Source organism: Vipera berus (genome assembly GCF_964194415.1).
Source record: "Vipera berus genome assembly, chromosome: 1".
NCBI lineage: Eukaryota > Metazoa > Chordata > Lepidosauria > Squamata > Viperidae > Vipera > Vipera berus.
The window spans coordinates 292,535,912-292,560,571 of record NC_138202.1 but is presented as its reverse complement, the minus strand read 5'-3'; the positions used below and the strand labels follow the sequence as shown (position 1 = coordinate 292,560,571).

The 24,660-nt window shown below is 39.3% G+C and overlaps 1 protein-coding gene across 2 annotated transcripts; it reads left to right on the top strand.

Moving 5' to 3' along the window:
- The first annotated feature begins 985 nt into the window (after nt 1–985).
- Nucleotides 986–22,171, top strand: QPCT (glutaminyl-peptide cyclotransferase). Of its 2 annotated transcripts, none has more exons than XM_081313315.1 (7): nt 986–1,103; nt 7,942–8,088; nt 10,450–10,731; nt 10,986–11,165; nt 19,750–19,849; nt 20,338–20,454; nt 21,398–22,171. In XM_081313315.1, the coding sequence occupies exons 2-7, from the start codon at nt 8,014–8,016 to the stop codon at nt 21,544–21,546; spliced, it is 903 nt and encodes a 300-aa protein (XP_081169441.1). In that variant the 5' UTR covers nt 986–1,103; nt 7,942–8,013; the 3' UTR covers nt 21,547–22,171. The 2 variants fall into 2 exon arrangements, with proteins under 2 accessions (XP_081169441.1, XP_081169440.1); XM_081313314.1 differs by lacking the exon at nt 986–1,103 and adding an exon at nt 3,093–3,504.
- Nucleotides 22,172–24,660: the final 2,489 nt, after the last annotated feature.

Genomic DNA, 24,660 nt, shown 5'->3' with positions numbered 1-24,660 from the left:
TTTTGATTTGGTGCACTCCATGCTGGCTATAAATGATAGAAATTGTAGTCCAGCAATATGGAGCATATCTTTAAAATATCTGTGCCTAACCCAATGCCCGCTATCCTAAGACCACATTTAGAAATGGAAGAGATTCATTGTTTTTGCAATATTTGATGCAGCCTCCTGGCCTCAACCATCAAACATGATCAGGGATACAGATGTAAATTATATCAAATTCAACAGAAACTTCTCAGAACTGAAAGCCATTCAATAACTGAGAATCTGTTTAATTAGAGCATGTACTATATATAAACTGGTCAAAACAGTTTGTTCAGCATAATAAACCATTAGGTGGCACTGTAACATTATCCTCAACAATTTTGCAAGGAATCTACAGTATTTTAAATATGAATTTATGCTAGATTAAAATTCTAATTGACTTCATAAAGAAAAATATCTCTTAAATACTTGGCTATTTATACTATGATCTTTCCTATCCTAAAGAGCTCATTAATCAAATGGCCATAAGCCTAGTTTGGCTATTATTGTCACTTTGCAGATATCAGAATGTGAAATCAAGATTAGTTGAATGGAACTGGACTGGGGTATAGCATAAATTGCCCTTAATTATTAGATAGGGTGAATGTGTCTTTAATGATTGTGGTTTATAACACACTGAACCACAAACTAGTTAGCCAGCTCTTAGTGCCTAGGATGTTTTATGGTTTCAGTTCAAGTACTCTTTTATGACTTGGTGTAGTCTGAAAACTCAGAAAATTACATTAAGTCAATTGTATCTCAGTGTGTTGTGTAACACCACCACAGAGTTATATGTCTATTGCTAATATTGTTCTAGGCATCTCTGCAAAGAAATAATCCCCTCCAAACAAGTGTCCAAATATCACAAAAAACACTGATGTTCTTTTGTCAGGATCCTGGCACTTCTTCAATCCCATTAAAGCAACCGGATTCATAACAGGATATGAATCAGAATTACTGAACACATCGCAGTCAGCTCAGCTGCAGCTTGGATAATGGCCCTCCCTTCTTTTGTGATTGTTCTAATTTTCTGACAACAATGAAAATTATCTACCTAGGAGGGAAATACCCAACTCCCAGTGGTGAGTTCTGATTACTGTACTGAATGTGATATAATAATTTGAAGCAACAGTGTTAAAGGGCATCAATTAAAATCTGTTTGGATGGCCTTATTGAAAACATTTAATCTAAATATATTTTTGCAGCATGAAATGTATACAAAGCAGTCTATCTACATAGTTTGTATATGTCCAGTTATCTCCCAGAGGAGGAAGACAGCTGATGTTTTTACACCACATGTAAAGGTACATCTGGTGTGAATCTTGGGGAAGTTATTTACCCAGCTGTGCTCATATAATATCCTAAACTACTGTTCAATAAACAATGCTTTTTAATACAATGTTTGTGGCTTACAAATTGTGGTTGAGTTTATACCATATGCTAAGCTACAAAGAAGCATACTACATTTTGGATTAAACTAAAATGTTGGGTTTCTGGCATCATAATACATTGCCAAGCAACTCAGCAATCAGAAAGCACGCCTAGTTTGCTGAAGAATAGTTATCTTATCTTGGTTAGTTTCAGTGCCCTACTTCTTTTTATTCACATGTTTAAAAACTCCAGTGGTTCTTTAAATTGAAGCCACTGACAGAGATGGAGAAATTCTCTGTCTACTTTCGTTCATCTGCTGTCCCCCTTTTACATATACAAAGAAGCTCCTCCAGAGCAGATGCGTAAAAATAATAGAAAAGAAGGTATGGTGTTACAGCAGTCCTTTTTTTTGCAGCTTCTTAGCCTCCTGTTTCTGCGTCCAAAAGCTGGTAGGAAATTTATTTAGATCAGTTAATTTATAATTGGACAAAAGTGACTCAGACATTAGGGGCATTATTCAAGATTGACATACCAACGGATCTTAGCTTAACATCTGTGAATTCATATTAGTTATTTGAGGAACTTTCCAGCTTGCCCAGTAGAACTGTGGAATCCAGCACACTGAGCGATATACAAATTTTGGCTAACTGATACTATTGTTTCTTTTTGTTTCCTTTTTTATAAAAAGGAAACTATGATAGCCAAATGAGAGCAGAGAGCAATTGTCCATGGAATGGAAAAAAAACTAAGCTTCCCTTGTCTCTTTAAAAGCCACATGCTTTATCATATGCCTAGCTCACTATTTATGCCCATAGGCAGGAGCTACTAGTTATGGAAAGCAGCATTTTTGATGGCTTTAGAAGATAGCAGCAAAGATTTACAGAAAACATTAATGTTTTGCTACCATCTAGTGGTCATCAGGATTTTTGCAATCCAGATTTGATAATATACATACTTGTGCTTGGGAAAAGACTGAGACAGGGAGCTTCCAATGGAGGAGAAAAAAAGTTTCCATTGAAACGATGATGTTAGCATAATAAAAAGGTAAACATTTCGTAGGAACTTATACTGGAATCCAATTTATGAAAGCTTATGGAGAAATTTTCCACAATCAGGCAACCATCCAAACAAGTTGAACTGTAATTCCCAGCGTGCTGACTGGGAATTCTGGAAGTTGTTCTCCAACACATCAGAAGGGCACCAACTTCCAGTAGGAGGAATTCAATGCGTTTGCTAAGCTGCTTGTAAGAGCTTTATTAAGTAATGCCGCTATTGTTTCTTCTTTTTTTTAAAAAAAAAGTACTAATAAAAGGTCTCCCAAATCCTACAGTATATCCTTCAAATAATCTATAAATGTGCGCTAGTTTTGCAGGCTGATCGGTCTGAAATAACAAATAACTCAAGAGAAATACAGAACACGCTTTGATTCATTACTTCACAGGAATCTTAAAGTAAAAAAAAAAAATCACGAGGCGCGCCTCGCTGCTCACTTTTATCAGTGAAAAAACGTCTCCCGAGTCTGTTAGAATCAAAAAGCCCCGCTCGCTTCCGGGGGAAAAAAAAACCCAGAAGGAAACGGGGACCGGGGGGTGGCTGTTCCTTCTGGCTCCAACCCAAAGTGGCGGGATTAGTCATCTGTTGTCCTCCTGATGCTGCTGACGTGGTGCCAGGGACAAAACGCCCACCCACTCCTGGGGGAACGGCGGACTGATTGGGATGGGAATTAGCATCTCTCCCGCCGCGTTACGTAGGCAAGGCAAGACAGAAAGCTGGACGCGAAGCCAAAAGCGCCTCAGGAAAGCAGAAGCGAAGCAGCGCCGCCGCCGTCCCGTCGCGCGCCTGCTCGCCAACGCTGCGCCCGTTGCGCCCGTCAATTTGCCTGACTCTGCCTCCCGCTGAGGCGCAAGCGAGCCTCCTCAACCGGCAGCCGCCTCACCTGCCCAGCCGAAGCGGTGGGGGGGGGGCTGCTTGTGCAACGGCATGGCCAGAGAGAGACGGGACAGCAAGGCGGCGGCATTCTTCTGCCTGGCCTGGGCACTCGGCTTGCCTCTCCCGGGCTTCCCGCAGCATGTGGGTGGCCGAGAAGACAGAGCGGACTGGACTCAGGAGAAGGTGGGTGGCTTGCTTTGTGGGTGCAGCAGGACGCGAAGGGAAAGGGAGCAGGGACAGTACAGCCGGGAGGGGACAATGTCTGTGGGGGGGGTGGGTCAGCATTTTTGGCCTGGGGGCAATGAAAGGGGGAAAGTGTCTCTTATTTCTTTTTGATGACCTTTATTGTCTTTTTTTTTTACTTTGCGCAGACTGGCACACATTAAAAATGAAATTCTGATGCCTGATCTCAAAAGAAAGTATACATCTACCCATATACACATACATAACACACATGCTATATACATACACATATTTGTACCTAACACCCGTTTAAGTATGTACATATATCACTGTCCATTTTGAATACATAGCGGAAAGAGGAAACTTAAGAGTTCACAGGGTTGATACTATATGGACTGAATCTAGATGTTCTGCTTATTTCTTTTTTGATGATAATACGATGCATGGGGCATTGGGGTGGCTGAGGCTTGAACGTTTTGGTGTTATACCATTGTTCTATTGCTATTCTTATTTGTGGAGTGGCCAGAAATCCGGTAGCATGATGTACCTCTTTTTTTTAATAAAGGTGATGAGGTGGCTAATTGTGTCATAAAAATAAGTGATCTGGAAGGCTGATGTACAAATAAACGTCTTTTACCCAGCTGCACTAACAGCACGGCCCTAAGGCACGAGAGAGGAAAATAGCATTCTCACCAACTGATGGGCACAGTCTAAAGGCACATGATACAGCAGCATTGCTGAAGCCAAGAAATCTGAAGTGGGTCAGTGCCTGATGAGATAGTATCCAAACAATGGACCTAATACAAATGAGAGGTCCTCAAATTCCATCAGGGGTGAAAAAAGGCAAAATTGGAACTTTCTATTGGGCAAATACAGTACTCTGATCCTCTCTATCTTTACAGAGGAGTAGATCCCAGGCTGGTCAGTTGGGCAGATTTCAAACAGAGCATAATGAGAATTGCACTCAATTTGCCATGGAGGGATGTCTCCTGAGAAACAGGCTTAGCTTTGGTTGGCAAAGAATGCATTTATTCATTTTTTTTGTTTTATATTTTACTCTGGCAAGCGTTTGAAGTTATTACTAAAATCAATGAACAGTTGAAAGTCTTATGGAAGAGAAGCATCTTCAAACTATAAATTACTTAAATCCTTCCAAGAATGCGGGGGACGTCATATCAGAGCCTGGAAGCAACAGGAGAAGGCTCCCTTCTCCTTACCGGAAATAATGTGGGCTTACCTGCAAATCACAGCAGGTGCATAACAGGAAATCCAGGCCTTTAAATAAAAAGCCTAAGGTCTTTTTGTACTGATGGCTTACATTTTATCAAGTACAGTAGGCAATAACAAATACTGCTGACCTTTCAGTACAATCATGATAAGATCCTCATACCGTTTGTACTCATTAACAGCATAATTCCTACATTTTGCATTAATAGCAACATCTGGATACTCCTCAAGAGCAGCCCCACTTAAGGCGCTATCATACACATCTCCTTAATTTTGTCTCAAAGTTGCCTCATTAAGCATAATTAAAGGCATGTCTGAATAGAGGTGATCGAGGAAAGAGTCAAAATGTAAGATAGCAGGTATGTGTTGCAATCAAAGCTCAATGCCTTTTGTATGTGCATCAATTTCCCATACACATGCAGAAATGATAGAATTTCTATTGCAATACCTCACTGTCATCTGCCAGCCTTAGCTGCAGCGAAAGGAAGTAATTGGTTGATATTTTTCTTGCCAGCAGAAAAATCCATCAATCAATGCACTTTAACTTACCCCGCAGTAAACTATTAAGACAGCACCACCTACCAGCTTCACTGTAGACACAGAGTCAAGATTGACTATGTAGATACAGCAAATTATACTGGCATAATTTTGATCTGCTTTACAAACTGGAAAAAAGTACATTAAACCAGGTCTCCAGATGCACCCTGGGAGTGCATTAGCAAATTGAAATATAACTAAATATAATAAATATAACTATAATTAGCAAATTGAAATATAACTAAGATAATTTCCCCCAAATTTGACTGGCAAAGAATGGCAATAATTGTAATTATGTGAACCATAGAAAGCACCCACACACCTATATTATCAAATAATGTTGGGAAATCTGATATGATATGAAGACCACAAAGAGAGAAAAGGACAAATGGTGTCCATGACTGGATACTGGATCTCCCCCAAACCCCCCCCCCCCAATATTGCTAATCAAACTTCAGCATCCTCATGTTGAAGAAAATAGGAGCAATTCTCTCTCCATATTGTATTGAAGAAACCTTTATTACAAAATATTCAAATAATCCGCCTTTTAATTCATTTGGAATAGTGCGTTCTCGGGAATATTGCATTTGGTTTTTTTCATTCAGATTAGAAGAATTGCTGAGAGTTGATTTTCTATTCAGTAGCTATGTGGTAAAATATTTATGTATAAAACATGTGAGGATTGTACTTTATAATGAGGATTGTTCTGGATGTTGGTTAGATTTATTCTGTATTTATTTTAATTTATATTAAAACAATTACCTTAGCCTGGATCTAATTTGGTAAATGTGTATTATTAATTATGTTTACATATATTCAATTTACCATAGTAAAAATGTTCATATCAGGCAGCCTGTATATTCTATAACTGGAGAATTTCAACATCCTTTTTTCTTTAAATGGAAATAGAAATGATTTTCTTTGAACTGAATGATTGCTCTACTTACCTGAAATATTGGGGGGGGGGGGTTTAATCAAATATTTGGTACACTAAGTAAATAGTTATTATAGTCTTAGACCAAGAGTACATACACATAAGAGCATCTATGAAATATAACATCTAATGGCTAATATAACTTCAACGTACAATGAACTTTATTAACATCAATTTACTCCTTAGACTGAGGATAACACATTGCTGCAAGTCATTGTTACTAGGTAACAGTTTTGCAGCTGTATATGTCAGGTTCAGATTTTTATCAAGACAATAGATAAAGAATGTAAAATTTGTCTGGGTGCCTGGTGTTTTGCTAAGTAGGAGTTCAAAAGACTGAAGTTCAATATTAAATGTATAACATTTTCAATTAATTCTATCTCTCCTAGGTCCAAGGGGGAAAGTGTTTGGATGACTGGTGTTTACTTATATTTATTTATTATGGGACTTACCACCTAGTATAGTCAAAGGGTGGTATCAAAGCAAAAAAAAAGTTCAGTAAACTTTACAATTTGGATTTACATAAATTTAAGTAGTCAGCTGAAAAGCGACTGGATTGATTCTTGTGGAATTGAACAGTCTTGTAATAATTTGGCTTTATTTATATTGAAGCTGTGTGTAGATATTCCTCGACGTACAAAAGATAGAAGTAGTCCTTGACTTACAGGTACAACCACATTTGATTATGACTATTCATGTGAATGTGAGGATGTCATGATCGTTATAAGTGCGAGGACCAGTTGTAAGTATGAGAACCAGTTGTAAGTTACGTTTTTCAGTGCTACAGCTGGTCCTCACACTTACAACTGGTCCTCACACTTACATGATGGCATCCCCACAGTCACATGAATAGTCATAATCAAATGTGGTTGTGGTGGTAAGTCAAGGACTACTTCTCTCATCTATCTGTTTATCTATCTGCCAAAGGAGTGGTTCCTTCAGCAGCAGCATGATTATAAAGCAGTATCTTGTTTTGTCTTTCAGTGGACACAAACTGGGATTGATAAATGCTTATACTACTTTATCAAAGTCATTCTTTTATTGATTTCTATGCAACTTTTTTTGGCAGGTAAAATGGAGTTACATTTTAATTTTAATTTTTTCCATTTTTTTTAATTGCAAGCAGTCTAATCTTCATTGCACTTAAAAACTCTGTTGGCTAATATGCATTTCTGATAAAGTTGCCCTTAAGAAAAGTCTCTTGGTATATTTTCCATTATTTCTTGGAAATCCATAATTTTAGCAGAATGTTAAATTTACAGTAGGAAGGATTTTAAAAATACTCAGATTCAGAAAAGGACTTGGATCAAACTGTATCTTTCTTTCTTCCAATACTCAAGGAAGGATATGAATTAATACATAAAATTAGTATGTGCTAGAACTGAGCCTTAGGAAGAGGTACAAAATAACCTCTACTTTCTGGAAGAAATTTTAAGTGGCACTATGGCTTCCCTAAAGATTTAATAAAGAATAGGAATCAATTACTGTACTAATAAATGCTTTCAATCCTTATTTTATGCACAGAATGTGTATATGTAAATACTTCACAGAAATACCATACATTTCCACGCAGTGTGCCAAAAGATTAAACTCTGGATAACAGCTCCTTATTGCTACTTTTCATTTTAAAAATAAAAATGGATAATAACTATTTTATCTGAATATTTCCATCACAGATGTAAAGTGACATGCAATATAACATCTTCTCATCCTGATTTTTCCTTTAATTCTTTCTGCAGTATTCCCATCGCCCAACCATTTTAAATGCAACTAGTATCCTACAAGTCACCTCACAGACAAATGTTAGTCGCATGTGGCAAAATGACCTTCATCCAATCATGATTGAGAGATATCCAGGTTCACCTGGGAGTTATGCTGTGCGGCAGGTAAGTCAGAACAGGTTGTAACTACTGAAAGAGGCAAAATAATTCAACAGGCATAGAGAAGATAGAATAGGAACGCTGCAATAGACTTGTCACAGAGGTAATTGCAAGAAAATTTTAAAAGCCTTGTTAAATTAAGACAAAGGCCATCTAATCCACCCTTCTATGTCATAGTATAACAAATTAGAGATTCCAAACAGGAGGTTTAGAGACAGCACACAAAGCCAATAACTCTTCTATTGCTTTCCTCTTCCCCCACATTTTTTTAAGATATATTGCTTATTATTCAGGTGTGAGAATTAGTAACCATTAATTGAAACACAGTTAATGTTCCTGGAATAGGAAATACGTTGTCAGCACTAATGTCAGTACAGCAAATAGTCACTAGCAACTAATATATTACATCTTGGAGAAGAGCTGTACTTTCCAGTCACAAAATATATTCACAAGTATGCAGGATCTTTATTATGCTAAATTCTGATAAATTGGAAATGTCCAAAAATGATGGTGATTCTTGTTAGTACAGTTGGAATGTGATGATATATAAGCTTGATGATCTGCAATTTATGAAGCAAAAAAGGCAGATAAACTCTTTCAAAGAATATCTACTAACTGCTTGTTTCCAAGGAGACTGCTCACAAATAGCCTAAACAAAAATAGTATATCTAATTCTGCAATAATTAAAAACATCCAGGGAAGAATATGTACTACTGTTCCTGGAGAAGAACAGTACAGTATCTAAAAATAAAGTTTCTAGTAAGACAAATGTTGATTCCACTGAAAATGACAAATCTAATTAAAGTGTCTCCTGCATATTAGGATCTCCAATCCCAAATTTATTTATTTATTAAATTTATTTGCCACTCAGAACAAAACAACTAATAGCTAATTAGCACTTACAGACCACAGATATCACTGATAATTTACACCTATGAATATGTATTTCTGGTATTAGTCCATATCCTAAAATACATCTTCATTCTCATAGTAATATTTTTTTTCCTTTTCTATCCCCTCAAACCCTCTGAGGTAAAAGTAATAAAAGCTGCAAAATGTTTACTTTGTGATGGGCTATATTGGGAACCTTTCATGGACATAGAGCTTAACATGATGGCACTTAGATTGTTGTTCTAAAAATTCACAAAAGGAAAGATGGCAAAGTAAAATTCTTCTTTTTATTACATGTCTTTATGCATATACATAATTATGTCTTTTGTAGTTTCATTCTGATTAGCAGTAAATCTTGTTTTTCAATGCATAGGTTTGATTTTATAGAGGACACATTTTTCTAACTACTGTATCCTTCAGCCATTGTAAGCCTGTTACTTACAGACAAGTATCAACATGTTCTGTAAGTTAATGAAGGCTCTCTTAGGCCTTGATTGCAGCAACTCTTGAGCTGCTATAGAAATGAGCAGCTGAGAAAACATATTACTAAAGAAACATCCAAAGATATATCCTCAAATGGGGGAGCAGTAATTATATTAAGTGACAGCAGCTGGGATTGAGAACCTCTTTCCTAGGTCTGTCTTGCATTTCAATCTGGAATTGCTGACTAAAGTCCACTTTTCTCATATTTTGAACCATTTCTATGCCTTTCATATTTTGAAAAATTTCTATTCCTTTTGAAATTATGAACATGAAGAAAATGTAATGAATATAGAATCTTCTCATCCTGATTTTCCTTTAGTTCTTTCTGTAATATTCACTGCAAAAGCACTCTTATTCAAAGCTCAAACTGGCCAAAACTTTTATATTTCTTCCATATATAGTTACCTCTCTGATTCCCTCCTGTGCAACATGAAGTACAGAAAAAGAGACTCCAAGATGGTGTGTGTGTGTGTGTGTGTGAATGTACCTGCATTCTGAAAGAATCATTCTCATATTAAAAAGCTAAAAATGAAAAAGGCGTAAACATATTATCATTATATTTTCTTTGCCTGATGCCCTTCAGATGTATTTGATAATTGGTCCTAGATGCTAGAGATAACAGGTGAACTGGCAGAAAGTTATGGAAACTGATTACATCTGAAAGGTTACCATGTTGAAAAAGGCTGATAGCTCACTCAGTCCAAAATTTTCTTTTGTGTATACAAACAGAATTCCAGTGTGAAATGGAAGACTTGTTCTGCTTCATTATAATGATATATTGATAATTATCAGTAGACTGTATGGCTGCTTGAAAAGGTCTCCTAAAGAAAAATGTATTCAAAGCTGTGAATGAACATTTTTAATAGTAGGTTTCAGGGGAAAATGTTAATCTTCTTCAGAAAATTTGTTGGCACCTGCAGGATTGATTTGCATGGACTTACTTAAAACCTAACATTATTGATTACTACTGATTTTTGATTCTATACATTTTAGCATATCAAGCATCGCCTACAAGGATTACAGGCTGGCTGGCTTGTTGAAGAAGACAAATTTCAGAGCCATACTCCTTATGGATACTGCACTTTCTCAAATATAATCAGTACTCTCAATCCCCGTGCCAAGCGCCATTTGGTGATTGCTTGCCATTATGACTCAAAGTATTTCCCACCACAACTGGATGGTAAAGTGTTTGTTGGAGCCACCGACTCAGCTGTGCCTTGTGCAATGATGCTAGAATTGGCAAGGTCCTTGGATAGACAGCTTTCTTTTCTGAAGGTATTTGCTTTTTCTTCAAGTTTCTCCTGTATTTATTGTGATCCTAAGTAAGGCGTTCCGTGCGCCTTTGGCGTCAAGTCATGCTGGCCACATGACCACGGAGATGTCCTCGGATAAGCGCTGGCTCTTCGGCTTTGAAACGGAGATGAGCACCGGCACCTAGAGTCAGAAACGACTAGCACGCATGTGTGGGGGAACCTTTACCTTTAAGTAAGGTGACTGACTTTCCATTCTGTTTCCCTCTCATTCGATAGCAAAGCAGCTTACCACCCAAGGCAGATCTTTCTCTGAAGCTTATTTTCTTTGACGGTGAAGAAGCTTTTGTGCGATGGTCCCCTTCAGATTCCCTGTATGGCTCCAGATCTTTGGCCCAGAAAATGTCATCTACTCCTCATCCACCGGGTGCCAGGAATACATATCAGACGCAAGGCATTGTAAGTGAAAATTTTACAAATACTGGATATTGGGCTAAAAATGGCAGAACTATGCAAAGGTTTTATGTAACATTCATTTCCTATTAGTCCAATTCTTTAAATATTATTATGATTGGGAAGAAAGCTTATACAGAAAGAAAAGATTGGAAGAGAAATAAAAATAGTTTGCAATTTGTACTTTAAATGTGGTCTTCAGAGGGGAAGTTCAGAGTGCTGGGGGCTGCTTAGTGAATGGGAGGGAAGAAGTCCCCCCCTCTCAAGTGTATCTGTTGAGCAGGAAGAGATTATCTGGGGGACAGGAGATCGTTACAAGGGATCTGTCCTGTTTCAGGCTGAACATACACAAAAAGTTTGGTTGCAATCGGTTTACTTTCAAGTTTTCAAGTATTACAGGCTTTGGCAGGCAGAGCTCCGATGTGTGCAAGCACATGGACACACCAGAACACTAACAAGAAAGCAAAATCTTATCTGTGAGTCCAAAGCCAAATATCAAGCACAGTCCAGTGAACCAAGTGACATGGAAAATACTCAGAAAGCCCAGGCTTCAGATAACACTTAGGATTTAGTGACATAAAAATGCCAATCTGTAGTTAGAGTAGTTGTTCCCAATGGAAAAACCAGCTTCTGATAGTTGCATTAATATTAGCTAGTGTGACAAGACTTAATTAAGACAATTGCCATTTTTGCTTCTTGATGTTCTTCTGCTCCAGAGTTCACAGCATGTTTTTAGGTCAAGTAGCTGAAGAACTATACAAGAACGAGCTTAATGTCCCTGATAACCATGATGAAGTGGTCACTGACCTCGAGCCAGACATCTTAGAATGTGAAGTGAAGGAAAGCTGAGCAACAACAAAGCTAGTGGAGGTGACAGTATTCCAGCTGAGCTATTCAAAATCTTAAAAGGTGATGCAGTAAAAGTGCTCCACTCAATTTGCCAGCAAATTTGGAAAACTCAGCAGTGGCCACAGGATTGGAAAAGATCGGTTTACATTCCAATTCCAAAGAAAGGCAGTGCCAGAGAATGTTCAAACTATCACACCATTGCACTCATTTCACATGCTAGTAAAGTTATGCTTAAAATCCTAAAAGATAGACTCCAGCAATATGTGGATCGAGAACTACCAGAAGTACAGGCAGGATTTTGAAGAGGCAGAGGAACTAGAGATCAAATTGCCAACATACGCTGGATCATGGAGAAAGCTAGGGAGTTCCAGAAAAACATCTACTTCTGCTTCATTGACTATGCTAAAGCATTTCATTGTGTGGATCACAACAAACTGTGGCAAGTTCTTAAAGAGATGGGAGTAGACCATCTTATTTGTCTCTTGAGAAACCTATATGCGGGTCAAGAAGCAACAGTGACAACTGGACACAGAACCACTGATTGGTTCAAAATTGGGAAAGGAGTCCGACAAGGCTGTATACTGTCACCCTGCCTGTTTAACTTATATGCAGAGCACATCATGAGAAAGGCAGGGCTAGATGAATCAAAACTTGGAATTAAGATTGCCGGGAGAAATATCAACAACCTAAGATCTTATGTATTGAGCTTAAATGTAACCCCACATGGTAAGCTGGAGCTTGCTAACGGCTCCCAGCAACTCAGACACCCTGTCTCTGGTGCTGCTATTGGCTGCCCCTAGGTGGCAATAGGTTGCTTTAAACCTATTGGCTGCCGCCTAGGGGCCAGGCTGCAGCTCAGTTCCTCAGTTCAGATCCTGCAAGCAAATAAACATGACCATTGCTGAACTCACTTGCCTCGTCTCTGTTCCTGCGCAACGAACTCACTACACAACTCTGGCGACGAAGGTGGGATCCTTTTTTCTCTGAAAGAGTTGAAGTTCACTAGGGGAGAGGCAGCGAACGCCCAACGGGAAAAGGCATTCCCCCCCCTTCGGTCGGCTAGCCAGACACACTAGCAACCACGTGCTCAGTGGATCAGTCCCTTGGCATTGGAGAAGCAGGATCAGAAGACGCAGGAAACAGCCAAGAAGACCTGAAGAATGCCTAAGGTCGGAAGGCTGTGAGAGTTCGATATTAAGCGTCCGGAGGGATGGCCATCCTACTTGTCCCAGGTAGAAAACTACCTCTGGGCAAATCAGGTCACAAAAGATGGGCTGAAGGTCACCACACTACTCTGTGTGTGCGGCCCAGCCACATTCGACCTGGCTGAAAATCTGTTTACCCCGATGCCACTGGAATCAGTCTCCTACGCTGAGCTTAAGAAGAAGCTAGGAGAACATTTCCAGCCGAAGATATCGGTGATTGCTTGGCATTACAAATTTGAACAGCGAATGCAGCAGCCCGATGAGACCGCGTCATAATACATCGCGGCCTTGAGGCAGGCCACACGCCTGTGTAAATTTGCGGACGTTGAAGAGCAACTGCGAGACCGGCTCGTCTGTGGCCTATGAATCCGAACGCTGCAGCAGTGACTGTTTGTTAGACCGAATTTAACCTTCACTGAAGCCCAGGATGAAGTCATGGCAGACGAAGCCGCTGGGGGTGCAGTCCAAACAGTCTAGCTCGCCAAAACAATGAAACACAAAGAAACAGTCCACCACGAGGATGCCAAATGCTCAGAGGAATCATCAGAGGAAGAAGATGCCGAAGTCAACAAGCTACACAAGCAGCCCGACGCACAGCACCGCAGCAGCAAGCAACAAGAGACTACTTACAAGGCAGTTCTCTTACCTAGATGTAAAGGTTGTGGCGGCAGCCACCAACATGCTGATTGCAGATTCCAGTCAGCCACGTACAGGGCCTGCAGCAAAACCGGCCACATTGCAGCAGTTTGCAGAGCTCGCCAGAGGGACCGGCCACCGAAACACCAGTTGGAAGATCTGACCAGAAGAGGTACCGTGGCCCAGGGACCATTTAGTGTGGGGTTTTGTAAAAGCCGCAGAAGTGTATGCCACACCAGGGCTTGACATCCCTTCAAACCAAAATTTAAACTTCAGGTGGAGCTACAAGGCATCCCCTGTAAAATGGAGTTGGACACAGGCTCAGCTGTCTCCATTATTTACCTGGACATATTTAATTTCGTGTGCAGTCGCAGTAGAAAATGGGCCAAGCTAAGGCCAACATAATTTTAACTGATTTTCAAAACGCTAAAGTCAAAGTTAAAGGGGAAGCCACCTTGGCTGTAAAATTTAAAGGGTTTTATGGGCACCTGATGTCATAGTAGTAGGGGGCCAGAGAACGGATCTAATAGGACTTGATTGGTTTGATGCTTTAGGCATTCAAGTAATTGGTATCAACTGGACACAAGCTGCGAATCTAACGTCAGTTTGCAAGGACTTTGCAGACATATTTGACTCAGCTCTAGGAACATACACAGGCCCGCCTATTTCATTCAAGCTAGATCCCAGTGTGGTCTCCATTAGGGTTAAGCCTCGAAGGGTCCCCTTTGCCCTCAAACATAAAATTGACACAGAAATAGACAAGTTTGTAGAAGAGGGCGTTTTACAACAAGTTGATGGTGGGGAGTGGGAAACTCCTATAGTAACACCACTCAAGGCCAACGGAGAAATTAGAATATGTGCAGACTATAAATGTACTATTAACAAAGCCCTTAAGCAACAGTCATACCCTGTCCCAGTGGTGAACCACTTTTTAGCTTCTTTGCAAGGGGGCACTATTTTCGCAAAGTTAGATTTGGCACAGGCCTATCAGCAATTGCCGGTCGATGAGGCCACAGCTGCAGCTCAGACGATCATGACTCACAGGGGGGCTTTCAAAGTGAAGCGTTTACAATTTGGGGTTAGTATTGCTCCAGGCATTTTCCAGGGAATCATGGAACGCACATTTAAAGGCATTCAGGGTGTTTGCCCTTATTTTGATGATGTACTAATTGCTGGAGAATCTACAGAGGTATTAGCCAGCAGGCTCAGAGCTGTCCTACAAAGGTTGCATGAAGCAGGCCTCAAATTAAAAAAGAGTAAATGTAATATTGGGGTTTCTTCAACTGAATTTCTGGGATTTCGAATTGATGCTAACGGTATTCACCCTGCTGAGTCCAAAGTGAAGGCCATTCAATTGGCTCCTAGTCCTAAATCCAAAGGAGAGCTACAAGCATTCTTGGGCCTCCTCAATTTCTACCATGCGTTTCTGCCTAACAAGGCCACATTGGCAGAGCCTCTTCACAGGCTCTTAGATAAAAAAGCTCCATGGAAATGGACCAGCATTCACTAGAAAAGTTTCCAGGCCCTAAAGGGACTATTGTCAGTTAAATCTACTGTAACTCATTTTAGGAAGTCTAAACCAGTCTGTTTAGCATGTGATGCATCTCCTTATGGGGTGGGGGCAGTCTTGAGTCATTTAGAAAGGAATGGAACACAAGTCCCTATTGCATTTTATTCAAGGTCACTGTCCTCTGCTGAGTGTAACTACACTCAAATTGACAAAGAGGCCTTAGCCATTGTAGCAGGAATTAAAAAATTCCATGACTATTTATATGGCAGGGACTTCAGTCTTCACAGACCACAAATCACTGCTGGGACTCTTCACAACAGACAAACAAACTCCCCACATACTTTCCCCAAGAATGCTGAGATGGTCTATTTTCCTGTCTGCATACACATTTAAGCTGGTTTACAAATCTGGCAAAGAAATGGGCCATGCTGAAGGCCTGAGCAGACTTCCACTGCCACTAACAGAACCAGACCCAGCCCCTGTGGCCAGAATTCTGTCCATTCAGGACCTGCCAGAATTTCCCCTCCACACTGGGGACATTGCTGCAGAAACAGCTACTGATAAAACACTTAGTACAGTGCTTTCATGGGTACACATGGGGTGGTTAGATAAAAGGCCAGGCTCTGAGTTCCAGAGTTACTTTGTTAGAAGACACGAGCTATCAGCTCACAAAGGGTGCATCCTATGGGGGAACAGAGTCATAATTCCCTCATCACTGAGAGATAGTTTTACAGTCACTACATGAAGGCCATCCAGGCATTGTCAGAATGAAAACTTTAGCAAGAAGCTACCTTTGGTAGCCAGGCCTAGACAAGGACATTGAGGCATAGGTACATGGATGTTATACATGCCAGCAATCAAGGCCTGAAATGCCACACGCTCCAGTTCACAGGTGGGAGGAGACACACACTCCCTGGTCTAGAATTCACATAGACTACGCTGGGCCCTTTCAGAGGCAGCTCTTCCTCATAGTAGTAGACAGCCACTCCAAATGGCTTGAAGTAATCCCAGTTGCAAACATGACTACTGCTAGGACCATCCAGGTGCTGAGAAAACTCTTTGCCACAAATGGGTTGCCAGATGTTTTAGTTTCAGACAATGGGGCCCAATTCACTGCTGCTGAATTTCAGGCCTTCCTAAGAGCAAATCTTATCAGGCATGCAATGTCTGCCCCTTTTCACCCATCCTCTAATGGTCAAGCAGAACGTATGGTGAGGACCATGAAGGAGTCACTTAAACGCATAGTAACAGGGGACTGGCATCACAGACTGGCAGATTTTTTACTTTGCCAGCATTCTATGCCCTGCACTGCTACAGGCAAAAGTCATACAGAACTTCGTTGGGGGAGGCGACTGATCACTAAACTGGACAGGTTGCATCCAGATAGAGTGGCAGCAGAAGCCTCTCGACCAAAACCCCCAAGGGGGCTGCAAGTGGGCAATTGGGTATGGGCCAGAAACTATGGACATGGGAATCTGTGGGTTCCTGGTAAAATTACCAAATCATCTGGTCCCCTCTCTTACGAAGTGGGGCTGGAGGGAGGGCAATTCGTCAGACACCACATTGATCAACTCAGAAAATGGTTTCCAGAATGGCCACTAAGCGAGGACTGCGTCATAAGTCCCTCCCAAAGTCCCCAAACTTGCAGCCAAGCCAGCCCACACATGGACTATCAAGACTCTTCCTTCATAAGCAATGAGGAATTGGGTGTAGAGGAGGGGAGTCCAGAAGTGCAACATGGATCCCCTGACGGAGCAAGCCAACCAGATTTTAACAACCGCTGTGCCAATTCTGCTGAACAATCTGACTCTGGGGTGGGCCAACCCGGAGAGGCCAGCCAGAGAGCATCTAATTCCTTTGACTCAAGTGCATTAAGGGACACTGGTCTGCCTGACCCGATGGGTAAGTTGGTAGACCAGAAAGTGACTGAAACCTTGAGGCGATCCACAAGGGCACGCAAGCCTCCTGCTTATTTAGCAGACTATATTGTAAAATAAAGGAACTGTAATATTGTATGTATTGTTGACTGTTGCTGTGCTGGAATAATATTGGAGCTATGATGTTGTTAACTGTCTTATTGTACTGTTAATGGGAGCCTATTCATTCTGGTGTTAAATCTTGTAACTAGTATTATTTTGCTTATTGTTGCTATGATGTTGTTCGTTCTAAGAGGGGAGGGGTGCTATGTATTGCGCTTAAATGTAACATCATGTGGTAAGCTGGAGCTTGCTAATGGCTCCCAGCAACTCAGACACCCCATCTCCGGTGCTGCTATTGGCTGCCCCTAGGCGGCAATAGGTTGCTTTAAACCTATTGGCTGCCGCCTAGGGGCCAGGCTATAAATTGCTGCAGGCTGCAGGTCAGTTCAGATCCTGCAAGCAAATAAACATGACCATTGCTGAACTCACTTGCCTCATCTCCATTCCTGCGCAATGAACTCACTACACAACATAAGATATGCAGATGATACCAGTCTAATGGCAGAAAGTGAAGAGGAACTAAAGAGCCTCTTGTTGCAGGTGAAGAAGGAGAGTACACAAGTTGGCTTGAAACTTAACATTAAGAAAACCAAGATCATGGCATCCGGCCCTCTCAATTCTTGGCAAATAGATGAGGAAGGAATGGAGGTAGTGACAGATTTTATTTTCCTGGGCTCCAAGATCACCGCAGATGGGGACTGCAGCCAAGAAATTAAAAGACACTTGCTCCTGGGGAGGAAAGCCATGGCAAATCTAGACGGCACACTAAAAAGCATAGACATCACCCTGCCAACAAAAGTGCGTATAGTCAAGGCTATGGTCTTCCTAATTGCAATGTATGGCTGTGGAAGTTGGACCATAAGAAAGGCTGAGCGCCAAAGAATTGAGGCCTTTGAACTATGGTGCTGTAGAAGACTCCTGCGAGTCCCTTGGACTGCAAGGCATTCAGACTGTCAGTCCTAGAGGAGATCAACCCTGACTGCTTTTTAGAAGGCCAGATCCTGAAGTTGAAACTCAAATACTTTGGCCACCTTATGAGAAGGAAGGACTCACTGGAGAAGAGCCTAATGCTGGGAAAGGTTGAGGGCAAGAGAAGAAGGGGACGACAGAGAATGAGGTGGCTGGATGGAGTCACTGAAGCAGTAGGCATGAGCCTAAATGGACTCCAGAAGATGGTAGAGGACAGAAAGGCCTGGAGGAACGTTGTCCATGGGGTTGCGATAGGTCGGACATGACTTCGCAACTAACAACAACAACAAGCTGCTTGAGATCAGAACATTTGTGTTTTATTTTGTTCTGCATCTGTTCCGGATTATTGCTAGCACAGTCAGCCTTTGGTGCTGGATTGCTCCTGATTCCTGAGTCTGATATTTGTCTTGAGCAGGTCCCCCATATTTGAGTCCTTGGATTTAGAGGAGACCATGCAGGGCTGAGAGTTCTATCTTTGGCAACAGAAAGAGCCACTTGTACCCTTGCATGGAGATCATATCAGATCACTTTCATGGCCTCCAAGTTAATAACATGGCACATTCACAAATTTAGTACAAACTTTAATGAAATTAATAAAATAGATTGCGCTCTTATTTTTGTACTGATAAATAATGCTTGTTCCTATAGGAACAATATTTTGCAGTGAAAGAATCACTACTCCTAGCACAAAACCAAGTCCTTCCTATAAAATCCCAAAAATTTCAGTTCTTTTGAAGCCATACTCCTAGATCTCAAGGATATGAATAAAGAGCCATGGAATCTATGCTCTTTGGTTTAAATATGATTAGGGTTATGAAAAGAATTGCAAGCATGACTTTCTAAACTATCATTTAGAATAGCACTAGCACTTACATGTATATACCGCTTCACAGTGCTTTGTAGCCTTCTCTAAGCGGTTTACAGAGTCAGCATATTGCCCTGAACAATCTGGGTCTTCATTTTACTGACCTTGAAAGGATGGAAGGCTGAGTCACAACCTTCAGCTGGTGAGGATCGAACTTCTGGCAGTGGGCAGAGTTAACCTACAATACTGTATTCCAATCATGGTGCCACCAACAGAATAAAATAATACAATTTACAATAAAAACTAATTGGATAAAACAGACAAAGGTGAAGTTAATTGATAAAACAAATGCAGAGGTATGCCATTAAAACCCAGTTCACATCTGGAGTCTTTGTAGATTTATTAGTCAGAATCAAGTCCTTACTAATTACAATAAGAGTCACACTAAGGTTTGTGGGTAGAAGATTTCAATCTCAGTGAGATATTTATATTCAACAATATACAGTATGTACAGCAAGTATGACTCTTGAAATACTTGTTTGAAATTGTCAACATTCACTGATTTTAGACAATCATTCTCTTATGGGTAAAGCTCTGGAGTGGCATTTAAGGGCTAACCTTGACTGATTTCCCATAGGATCTTTTTGTGTTGCTGGATTTAATTGGTGCACGAAATCCTGTTTTTCCTGTTTACTTTTTGAACACAGCTCGATGGGTTGGGAGACTTGAAGCCATTGGTAAGAACTTAATTTTACAAAATATATCAGTTCCACTAGTAAAGGGATCTTCTAATTTTATATGGTAGAGTATTTCTAGCAATAACATGCTATTACAATTTTACATCACAGGTGTTGCTATGAACACCTTTTCCCCTTGAAGGGATGTTTAAACAAAAACGTGCATTATAGAAGAAGCAAGAATTTAGTTAGCCACTTATGTATATATTTTTAAAATCATTGTGGATTCTGTTGATTAAGATAAAAACTATACAAGTGCTACCAAAACAGTAAAATACAAATTAAGTAAATATCTGTTCTGAGGTCATTTTCTGAGATACAGTAGCAATCATAACAATGAGTTTGCATTCAAAAGCATTGAGGTTGCATAAAATTATAAGGAAAATTCATTAATTGCTTCAAAATGTTTTAAACAGATTGAAAGCTTTTTTAAAAAAATCACTTTGATATTCACAACTTACTATTTTTTTTTTAAAAAAACCCTGCAGAACAAAACCTTCATGATTTGGGTTTGCTAAATAATTATTCTTCTGAGAGGCAGTACTTCCGGAGTAATTTACGTCGACATCCAGTTGAGGACGACCATATTCCATTTTTGAGAAGAGGTATGGATTTTTCAAAATGTGTTTTAATTGACATTCAGCAATATACATACAAGTGTCATTTGTCTATACAAATCTTTCTCTAGACTTAAGGAATTGTACAAACATTCATTCTTATAGAGTCAGATCTGGCCCCAAACCCATTTTTCAAAATGTGGCTCATTTTATTATTGACAAATCATACCGAGAAAATAATACAAGAAAGGCAGTGACTATAATTATGGTAAAAGATATTGCACAATTGTTTCTTTTCTCATCCCATCTTGGATTGTAAAAAAGAGAGAGAGAGAGAGAGAGAGAGAGAGAGAGAGAGAGAGAGAGAGAAAATGTGAATGATAGGCTAAGGGATCTTGGATCTTTTTTTCAGCATGGTAATATAAATAAAAGTAAATACATTGGCAGGACTCCATCAACCCAGTATCATATAAACATAAAAAGAAATGTAAATGAAATATTATGTCTATTCAATTCACATACAAAATAATTTTGTCAAAGGGTATATACTTTTCAGTCTATTGCTCCAAATACTCTTCTCTAGAGCAAGGGTGTTAGTAAGTCTTGCCCTTTAGGATATCCAGGGGTCCACAAAGGGCACATACAAAAGGAAAAGTTTGTGTTCAGACCATTTGCCTCTGCCTGTGGACATGCCTGTTCTAGAGGTGAAAAGTGGATTTGCTATTTACATGCTTAAAATATTTATGTTTAGAGATAGATCCCACTTCAAAATACTCTATTATCCGTGATAGGCAAAATCTGTTGTTTAAAATACTTTTTGCCAAAAATGATATGTTAATTGTTCTTACAATTTTAGCAGCAATGGAGTTTTAATAATGTTCTAATATTCAGTAGACTAAATAATGAGATTAGAACATTAACACCATCGTGCTTTCAGCTGTTTCGAAAATTAGACCTACTCTTCATTTTTTTTGTTCTCTTATCCCAACAGGTGTCCCAATCCTACACTTGATACCATCACCTTTCCCTAGAGTATGGCATGTTATGGAGGACAGTGAAGAGAATCTTGACAAACCAACTATTGACAACCTCAACAAAATTCTGCAAGTTTTTGTGCTGGAATATCTCAACTTGGGATAACTGTTACCCTGAAATTAATATTTTCTTCTAAACACTTAACTGTTTAGAATCCTTCCAAGAATAGGCCTTTACTGTAGATATATCAATCAGATCTCCTACTTTATGGCTTTGCCTGTGACAAAAACTGAAAGATTATCCACCTAGATTTTATAGTTAGTGAAGTTTTAAACTTTATTCCTAAGCAACAAAAACCTGGCAGTGTAAAAGCTAATGTTATTATGGGAAGCTGGATGTAATATATATATATATCAAAATACCATTTTTAATTTGACTTTTTAATTTAAAAATGAATGGGAAGTGTTTATACACCTTAGATGTTAACTTCTTTCTATTAATCTTTAATATACATGCTTCATAACTTGAGTAAAGTAATGTTAAAAAGAACAAAGAACTATTAAGCATCTCAGGGTGAGAATCTGAGCACCTTTACCTGCCAATTCACACATGTGCGGAAGACAAGGGCTGCAAAAAAAACCCACCCCAACAACACCTGTATGTGGCTTGTTTATTGAACTGCTGTTTGAATGATTCCCAAATCTGATTTAAGGTGCCAATGTTGTAGTCTTCTGTAGCTGTGTAGGCAGATCATCAGTCCACATCTCATTAAATCATGCTGTTAAATATATATTGGATGATTGCAGTTGTTTATCTGATGAGCATACTATTATCTCTTTATTGACATTAATGATATTCAAATTTGCAAGTGAATCATAGATGGGTAGTAGAATCCACTGATATGATATTATTCCTGTCTCCTTCTTCTAGTGCAGAAGTGAGCAAACATTCATTCCTCCGTTTATTTCATTCCCTGAATCCCCTCAGAAAACAATGCCCAAAATGGCAGCATGATTCAACAGTTAATTATATTTTAAAAATATACTTCGCATTAGTCTTGACTCCTGGCAACTATCTAGACAAGCCCTGCATTTTTCCTGGCAAGGTTTTTCAGAAGTGGTTTGCCATTACCTCCTTCCTAGGACTGATAGAAAGTGACAGGCCCAAGGCCACCTGGCTTATTTTGTGTCTATGGTAGGACTAGAACTCAGTCGCCAAGTTTCTAACCTGTGTCTTAACCACTATACCAAACTGGCCTTCCTAATTATATAAAAAAGGTGTGTTGATCTTAATATACTAATCAACATTACAAAACTCCTGGGGGGGAGGGGAAAATCCTTTTCATTGATTACATCATATCGGCATCATGCACTGGCATTAATATGGCAACAGCCAATTTTATATAAACTATAATGCCATGTGGACAGTTAATACATTTGAGTTCCAAGGCCGTCATTCTACAAGCATTGTTCATCTTTTTTTTATAAGGATAGGCAATATGTGATTCTGTCAGCAGCTTAACATTATCATTCCCAGAACTTTTTTTGACATACTAGGAATTCAATAAAGATAGGTGGTTATATAAGGTAGTATAAACAGACTATAGTTAATGGGGTAGATTCTGCACATATATGGTTGAACAAAAAGCAACTACAGTATCCATAAAACAATGCCTTTACAATCACATTCTATTCTTTCTGTTCCTATAGTAGTCGTTATAAAGGGTGGGGGAGAGTTGTTGGTTGAAACTAGACATGGAGAGATTTCCTTACCTAAGCAGAGAAACAAAATGGAGGGAGGAAGCAGTGGGAGTGGGAGCGACTCCCTCTCTGCTTCTCCCTTGAGCTTCCTTGCTGAAAGCTGGCAGGGAACATTGGAAATCAAATATACAAAATGAGGTCAGTGCATAGAAAAGAAGAAATTCTATAAAGTTTGAGCTGTATAAGAATTGTATATTAGGGAAGGAGAAACTATTCATATTGGAGCAATATTTAAATGTAAATTTTGACAGAAGGAATTCCTGTGCATGGTAAGATTTAAATGCTGCTAGACTATACAATATGAGAATGGTTAAGCTGTTACAAACAAGATAAAAAAACAGGGTTTTTAAAAAAATATTACAGTGCAAACAACATAAAGTATGTTGACTGAAAATAAACTGATCAGGTTCTTAGTATTTGGCAACAGTGGCTATTTTAATTTTTTAAAATCTGATTTAATTAGTAGCTCCAAAAGAAAGTACCATTATAAGTAGGCATACAGTATAACATTGCTCCTTAAAATACATCCTTGTAATTGGTAGTAATTTTCCATCTTTTTTTTTTGAAGATGAGCCGCTTTCTCCTTTCAACCCTGCCATGCTCATTTTTTCAGAGTTGTCCTGATGTTGGTCTTGTGAAAATTGATATTCACCAATGAAAGAGAGAAGTTTAGTTCTTTAAATGTTATTCTGAACATCAACAATTGTTTTTGGAGGTCCTCAAAACTCTCCTTTGTTTGAGCTATGACACACTTTCACATATCAGTGTTGTGAAGGTCACTTTGATATGACTACCCAGAATTCTGTTCTTTAAATAAGGCAGGACCTTCCACACTTGACCCTGATTTCAACTACCGTAATTGATTGAAACACAGAATTCTAATTTCTCCTTCAAATGAATTGATAAATCTAGAGGTTTACAAGCTTTTGCCACACACAAACCCATAGCTTTACATTATTTTCATAAATGAACAAGTACACTATTTTGACTTATTTACTTAATTGGTTCTTTATCCAGTTTTAGGGTTTGTGCAGAGGACAGATCATGTTTTATGTCATATTTATGAAGCAATATTAATAATTCAGAAGGGTACATAAACTTTTAAGCACCACTGTATCCATACCTTTATATTTGCTATAGGTAAATTGCCTATAATCTCTTATAACTTCATGACGGAAATGGATCAAAGAGTTTTCAAAGGACTTTTTGTTCATAAAGGAATAACAAACCTATCTAGGGAAGGTAATCATGCCCACACTGAAAACCTCAGATTAAGCTGATACCTTTTTCATTGGGGAAAAAAAAGAGATGAAGGGCAGCAATTCCACACTACTGTTGTAGAAATAGGGTTCCCCAAAGCATGCTGTTTAAAAAGTTAGTCACTTCTGATTTCCCACAGTGGAAACCTTTATTAGTCCCAAACTGGCCATTCTATCCTTTATTTTATTAAAATGGAAGATGTCACTGAGGGAAAACCAATTATGACACACAATGCAAGTAGTAGGTATACAATTCCATC

What these genes read in the sequence shown, in the direction of transcription:
- QPCT (XM_081313314.1), top strand. Translation starts at nt 3,373, where the DNA reads ATGGCCAGAGAGAGACGGGACAGCAAGGCGGCGGCATTCTTCTGCCTG. An exon ending in CGGACTGGACTCAGGAGAAG is followed by an intron (nt 3,505 to 7,941) that starts GTGGGTGGCTTG and finishes TTCTTTCTGCAG; the next exon opens with TATTCCCATCGCCCAACCAT. An exon ending in CATATCAGACGCAAGGCATT is followed by an intron (nt 11,166 to 19,749) that starts GTAAGTGAAAAT and finishes GATTTCCCATAG; the next exon opens with GATCTTTTTGTGTTGCTGGA.